This window comes from Symphodus melops (assembly GCF_947650265.1).
Source record: "Symphodus melops genome assembly, chromosome: 14".
NCBI lineage: Eukaryota > Metazoa > Chordata > Actinopteri > Labriformes > Labridae > Symphodus > Symphodus melops.
In genome coordinates, this window is record NC_136704.1 from 1,358,153 (window position 1) to 1,365,652 (window position 7,500).

General features: G+C 48.3%; 1 protein-coding gene across 5 annotated transcripts in view; it reads left to right on the forward strand.

The window, feature by feature from the left end:
• Window positions 1-4,364: 4,364 nt before the first annotated feature.
• tmem241 (transmembrane protein 241) overlaps window positions 4,365-7,500 on the forward strand; it is a 14,412-nt gene continuing 11,276 nt past the window's right edge. For all 5 annotated transcript variants that reach the window (XM_079361323.1, XM_079361322.1, XM_079361324.1 and 2 more), the window contains exons 1-3: window positions 4,365-4,663; window positions 7,054-7,100; window positions 7,354-7,431. In XM_079361323.1, coding sequence (XP_079217449.1) covers window positions 4,592-4,663; window positions 7,054-7,100; window positions 7,354-7,431 — 197 coding nt within the window. In that variant the 5' untranslated portion in view covers window positions 4,365-4,591. The remainder of the gene's footprint in view (window positions 4,664-7,053; window positions 7,101-7,353; window positions 7,432-7,500) is intronic.

Consider the following 7,500-nt stretch of genomic DNA (forward strand, 5'->3'; position numbering starts at 1 on the left):
TATATATTCTAAGTCTATGTAATATGTAGGTGTAGTGTCAGACGTTGGTCAGATCGCAGACATCTTTGCAGGCGCAGGGTACACGTTGGTATGACTGGTGCTAATGAATTTAGAATGGATCTACCCCCCCATACACATACATACACACACACACACACACACACACACACACACACACTCACTCATTGAACGGGTTGCTCTCTCCCTCCACAAACTGGATGCTCTGACAGTCTCTAAGAGAATCTGTAAAACAAACTCGTCACGTTAGCTTACAGACACGTAAACACAAACATGTCACATTAGCTGACAGATACCTAAACACATCAGTTAACCTACAGATACGTTAAAACAAACACGTCACGTTAGCTTACAGATAGGTAAACACGTCACGTTAGCTTACAGATAAGTAAACGCATCACGTTAGCTTACAGATACGTAAACACAAACACGTCACGTTAGCTTACAGATACAAAAATATGTCACGTTAGCATACAGATACAAAAACACGTCACGTTAGCTTACAGATACAAAAATACATCACGTTAGCTTACAGATACAAAATATGTCACGTTAGCTTACAGATACAAAAACACGTCACGTTAGCTTACAGATACAAAAATATGTCACGTTAGCTTACAGATACAAAATATGTCACGTTAGCTTACAGATACAAAATATGTCACATTAGCTTACAGATACAAAAATATGTCACGTTAGCTTACAGATACAAAAACACGTCACGTTAGCTTACAGATACGTAAACACGTCACGTTAGCTTACAGATACAAAAACACGTCACGTTAGCTTACAGATACGTAAACACGTCACGTTAGCTTACAGGTACGTAAACATGTGACGTTTGCTCGTGTGAACATGCTGTCTGTGTTCATATCCTACCCCAGACGGGCCTTAATTTATTTCAAATTAAAAGTACAAAGAAAGTAAAGTACACTCAACTAAAGACAAAGTCTGACAGTTTTCATTTTTAAAGGAGAGATCATTTTAAACGTGATCGTTTGAGGACATTTGTGTCTGAAATTACATGAAACAGGTGTCTTAAATATCTGTTGTTATATAATAATCAAACCTTTATGATTGGTTCAGTGAGATCGTCTGGATCAAAGATGATCGACCTGGAACACACTTTCAACGAGCCTCGCACTTTTCTAGAGAGACAAAAAAACAGCTGATGTTAGCTCGTTACCTAACGACGTTAATGTTAGCTGAAGACGATCTTTGAAATACTTTTATTTTAAAAAGTTTACAGCAACAAGAAACAAGAGGACGTCACATGACACGACACAAGATTCAGCGTCCTCATTCACACGACTTCTTCTGAACTATACAGAAGCCGAAAGAGGACAAACATCGCTGAGTCATCTCCAGCTGTTATCACAACATCTGCATATATTCATCTCGTTATTATTCCTTTAATAGATGTCAATAACTAACTCGTTATCACAAGAAAAACATTTTTAAACATGGAGATAATTCAGCTCGCCAACGTGGGGACACAAAGTCAGATCTGTGATTGGTCACAGTTACCTGTCCTTCTTTGAACAGGTGATCACAAAGTAGGCGGTGTGCTGCTCAAAGTAGTATTCCTCCAGGTCCAACAACAGGAGGGAAAACCTGAGGGGAACAAACCAGAGGTCAGAGGTCAGAGGTCAGTAATCTGACAGCTGAAGAGAGAGAGGAAACATGGGGAGAATGGGTGGGGTCGGTTTGAACCCACAACCCCTGAGATGAGGACTACAGTCTCTGTACATGGGCTAAGTAACACAACCACTAGGCCATCTGGTGCCCCAAAGCTACATAGAAAAGATGAGACCCCCCCCCCCATCAATGCAAGTCCACAGGATCCTGTTTGTGTTTACAGAGTGTCTCCAGATCACAGTGTGAAGGAGGATTCCCCCTCACAGAGTTCATCTTTTCCCCTCGATGATGGTGAACTGAATATTGTGGATCGAGGACAGAGTGAGGACAGAATGAGGACAGAATGAGGACAGAGTGAGGACAGAGTGAGGACAGAATGAGGACAGAGTGAGGACAGAGTGAGGACAGAATGAGGACAGAATGAGGACAGAGTGAGGACAGAGTGAGGACAGAATGAGGACAGAGTGAGGACAGAGTGAGGACAGAGAGAGGACAGAATGAGGACAGAGTGAGGACAGAGTGAGGACAGAGTGAGGACAGAGAGAGGACAGAATGAGGACAGAGTGAGGACAGAGTGAGGACAGAGTGAGGACAGAATGAGGACAGAGTGAGACACGTTTCTCCTGACCTGTTAAAACGTCCTGTGTTAGTCCTGAAACAAGCCAACAACATCTAATGCAGCAGGCCTGAGATCTGTTTAACCACATCAATGAGGTCATCACTGAGGTCATCACTGAGGTCATCACTGAGGTCATCACCTTACAGCTGACGATCAAATATCTGTTCATCCTGCAGAGCAGAACCTTCTGGAAACCCCACTGAGCAGACTCACACTTTGATTCAATAAGATAACACTTCATCCAATCATTACAGGATATACTGTCTGGTTCTGATCCAGGTTTCTGCCTGTTCATCATGAGTCTGGTTCTGATCCAGGTTTCTGCCTGTTCATCATGAGTCTGGTTCTGATCCAGGTTTCTGTCTGTTCATCATGAGTCTGGTTCTGATCCAGGTTTCTGTCTGTTCATCATGAGTCTGGTTCTGATCCAGGTTTCTGTCTGTTCATCATGAGTCTGGTTCTGATCCAGGTTTCTGTCTGTTCATCATGAGTCTGGTTCTGATCCAGGTTTCTGTCTGTTCATCATGAGTCTGGTTCTGATCCAGGTTTCTGCCTGTTCATCATGAGTCTGGTTCTGATCCAGGTTTCTTCCTGTTCTACACGAGTCTGGTTCTGATCCAGGTTTCTTCCTGTTCTACATGAGTCTGGTTCTGATCCAGGTCTCTGTCTGTTCTACATGAGTCTGGTTCTGATCCAGGTTTCTTCCTGTTCTACACGAGTCTGGTTCTGATCCATGTCTCTGCCTGTTCTACATGAGTCTGGTTCTGGTCCAGGTCTCTGCCTGTTCTACATGAGTCTGGTTCTGGTCCAGGTCTCTGTCTGTTCTACATGAGTCTGGTTCTGGTCCAGGTCTCTGTCTGAGAGTCTTCAGAGTCTCCCCCCCCCCAGTCTCTGAGCGGACAGTCGCTCTAAACCTATCCGCCGTGTGCGCTTCACAGCTCAGCCTGCCTCCTCGCGCTGACCCGGTGTGTTCCGGTAAAGCGGTACCGTTCGGTAAGCGGGTCTCACCTGTCCTTGGTCCGCTCTCTGCTCTTTAAAAAGGCCATGACCGAGAACCATCCTCCTCCGACACCGAGCACATCTCTGTCAACACGGAAACCTTTAGGACACCACGTGACTCACAATCCACCGACTTCATAGAACGAAGACCTCTCACTCCGACTCGGTTTCAGGGTACCAACACGACGCAGACATTTCAGTTAGTGGGATATTAAGTCCTCCATCATGTTGTTAAATCTTTGTCAGTACACATGCTAAGCCATTCTTTGTGTTTTATGGATAGGTCTGCTTTGTGTTTGCATTTAAAGGGCACAAACACAAGTACAGTTAATACATTAACATTAATTTGGTAACCAAAGTGTCTCCAGACCCACAAACTTTGAAATAAGCCATCCAGAGAAAAACGCTCTGTTTCAAATGTGCTCTCCTTGTGATGTCACAGTGTTCTAGTAAAATAATCCCCTTCCCTGGTATCTCCACCCGGAGTGTTCTGAGAGAGCTGGTTTCTACAGGTCACAAAGCTCCTCTGGTCCATTTAGACCACAGAGGACTGTTTGAAAAGAGGGAGCATATGTCCTCTCGTCCTGCTGTAATGTATAAAAGATCAATAGAATCATTGGCACGTTTTGGTTCTTGCTGCTGACAAGTATCCTTTATTTAATAATCATTTAACATATGAATATAAACTAATAAACATTTTAAAATAAGGGCTGTCAGATAATGTTTAACCACGACTGATCCTGTCTTCAAAACTAGATTATGTCTCATTAAAAAAAAATGTTGAGGTTAAGTGAGGTTCATGTGATTATTATTGACAGCTCTGATTAAAACTAAACCAACAAACCAGTTTTAATAGCAACTACTGCTTTGTTTTCTTTGCCTTTATCTTATCATTCTGTTTTAGACTTTCTGTATTGCCTACTTCTCTGTCTCGCTGCTGCAACGCCTGAACTTCCCCTCTGGGGATCAATAAAGTAATATCACATCATGATTTATCTCAACTTTTGAAGTCAAAACTAAATACAATTAAATATTATCAACGTTTTTTAAACGCAGCCCTTGAAGTTCCAAACTGTGAAACATGTCACCTGTTGGCGCCTGGCAGGTAAAGTTTCATCTTACAGAATCGTCCCGCAGAAAATGCTCCAGTAAAACCTCTTCATCTGTGTAGACGATCTTTGTTCCAGCATCTTGACGCGTCATCAGTGAGGGAAGTTTCCGATCTTAAAGAAAGTGTAGTTTAAAGAGAAAGCGGATTGATGTAGTTTGTATGCGCGTGGGGAGTCATGCGTGATCTGCGGGAGGCAGCGGGTCATCATGTCGTGGAGGAGACACTCAGCCGGACTCGTCTTCAGCTCTGTCTTTGTCGTTTCATATTTCACCAATAAGGTGAGTGTGTCCCAAAGGTGTGTCCGGAAGACTTTAAACAAGAACAAACACCACTGAGTGACGTCACTGTGAGTTTGCGTGATCTCAAAGTAAATACAAATAAACTTTGTGACGTCACTGTGAGTTTGCGTATAGCGAGCAGGAAGCAGGGGGGTCAGTCTGAGACCGGGACCATAGACTGTAGGGGGGTCAGTCTGAGGCTGGGACCATAGACTGTAGGGGGGTCAGTCTGAGGCCAGGACCATAGACTGTAGGGGGGTCAGTCTGGACTGTAGGGGGGTGAGTCAGACTGACCTCCTACAGTCCCAGACTGACCTCCTACAGTCCCAGACTGACCCCCTACAGTCCCAGACTGACTCCCTACAGTCCCAGATTGACTCCCTACAATCCCAGACTGACGCCCTATAGTCCCAGAATGACCCCCTACATTCCCAGACTGGCTCTGGGGTGTAGGGGGGTCAGTCTGGAGTGTAGGGGGAGTCAGTCTGGGACTGTAGGGAGTCAGTCTGGGACTGTAGGGGGTCAGTCTGGGACTGTAGGGAGTCAGTCTGGGACTGTAGGGGGTCAGTCTGGAGTGTAGGGAGTCAGTCTGGGACTGTTGGGGGTCAGTCTGGGACTGTAGGGGGTCAGTCTAGGACTGTAGGGAGTCAGTCTGGGACTGTAGGAGGTCAGTCTGGGACTGTAGGGGGTCAGTCTGGGACTGTAGGGGGTCAGTCTGGGACTGTAGGGAGTCAGTCTGGGACTGTAGAGGGTCAGTCTGGAGTGTAGGGGGTCAGTCTGGGACTGTGGGGGAGCCAGTCTGGGACTGTAGGGGGTCATTCTGGGACTGTAGGGCATCAGTCTGGGACTGTAGGGCGTCAGTCTGGGACTGTAGGGCGTCAGTCTGGGACTGTAGGGAGTCAGTCTGGGACTGTAGGGAGTCAGTCTGGGACTGTAGGGGGTCAGTCTGGGACTGTAGGGAGTCAGTCTGGGACTGTAGGGGGTCAGTCTGGGACTGTAGGGGGTCAGTCTGGGACTGTAGGGAGTCAGTCTGGGACTGTAGGGGGTCAGTCTGGGACTGTAGGGGGTCAGTCTGGGACTGTAGGGGGTCAGTCTGGGACTGTAGAGGGTCAGTCTGGAGTGTAGGGGGTCAGTCTGGGACTGTGGGGGAGCCATTCTGGGACTGTAGGGCATCAGTCTGGGACTGTAGGACGTCAGTCTGGGACTGTAGGAGGTCAGTCTGGGACTGTAGGGAGTCAGTCTGGGACTGTAGGAGGTCAGTCTGGGACTGTAGGGGGTCAGTCTGGGACTGTAGGGCGTCAGTCTGGGACTGTTGGGGGTCAGTCTGGGACTGTAGGGAGTCAGTCTGGAGTGTAGGGAGTCAGTCTGGGATTGTAGGGAGTCAGTCTGGGACTGTAGGGGCTCAGTCTGGAGTGTAGGGAGTCAGTCTGGGACTGTAGGGGGTCAGTCTGGGACTGTAGGGGGTCAGTCTGGGACTGTAGGGAGTCAGTCTGGGACTGTAGGGAGTCAGTCTGGGACTGTAGGGGGTCAGTCTGGGACTGTAGGGGGTCAGTCTGGGATTGCAGGGAGTCAGTCTGGGATTGTAGGGAGTCAGTCTGGGACTGTAGGGGGTCAGTCTGGGACTGTAGGGGGTCAGTCTGGGACTGTAGGAGGTCAGTCTGGGACTGTTGGGGGTCAGTCTGGAGTGTAGGGAGTCAGTCTGGGATTGTAGGGAGTCAGTCTGGGATTGTAGGGAGTCAGTCTGGGACTGTAGGGGGTCAGTCTGGGACTGTAGGGGGTCAGTCTGGGACTGTAGGGGGTCAGTCTGGGACTGTAGGGGGTCAGTCTGGGACTGTAGGGAGTCAGTCTGGGACTGTAGGAGGTCAGTCTGGAGTGTAGGGAGTCAGTCTGGGACTGTAGGGGGTCAGTCTGGGACTGTAGGGGGTCAGTCTGGGACTGTAGGGGGTCAGTCTGGGACTGTAGGGGGTCAGTCTGGGACTGTAGGAGGTCAGTCTGGGACTGTAGGGAGTCAGTCTGGGACTGTAGGGGGTCAGTCTGGGACTGTAGGGGGTCAGTCTGGGACTGTAGGGGGTCAGTCTGGGACTGTAGGAGGTCAGTCTGGGACTGTAGGGAGTCAGTCTGGGACTGTAGGAGGTCAGTCTGGGACTGTAGGGAGTCAGTCTGGGACTGTATGAGGTCAGTCTGGGACTGTTGGGGGTCAGTCTGGAGTGTAGGGAGTCAGTCTGGGACTGTAGGGAGTCAGTCTGGGACTGTAGGGGGTCAGTCTGGGGTGTAGGGGGGTCAGTCTAAGGACTTGCTCTTGCAGGTGAAGAAGAAGAACAAACCGGGTTGACCTGTCTCTGGTATGATGAAGGTCAAAGGTCAAACTCTACATCTGTCTTGTCTTACAGTTTGTCCTCTCGGTGTTGAACTTCACGTATCCAACTTTGTTCCAAGGGTGAGTTTGAACAAACCAAGGTCCCGGGTCTGACCCGGTCCAGAGTAAATCCACACTGGGAAATGAAAGCAGATTTTAAACAGGGGACAGACAATGAGAGGGGACAGACAATGATAGTCACACCCTGATGTGGGCCCCCGAGTCAGACCAGTCTGGACACGCCCCTTTTACTACGGCAACAGGATAAGACAGGTCCATGCTCCTGAACGTTAAAAACTATGTGATGTAAACGTGTCCTGATGAATCTCTCCAGATGGCAGACGTTCATCGGCGCCGTCCTGCTGCTGCTCTCTGGAAAACTGGGCTGGGTGGAGATGAGCCGCATCAGCAGGTACTGTCTCACCCCTGACCAGTGGAGTCTGAGCCCTGACCGTCTGAGTCTGACCCCTGACCGTCTGAG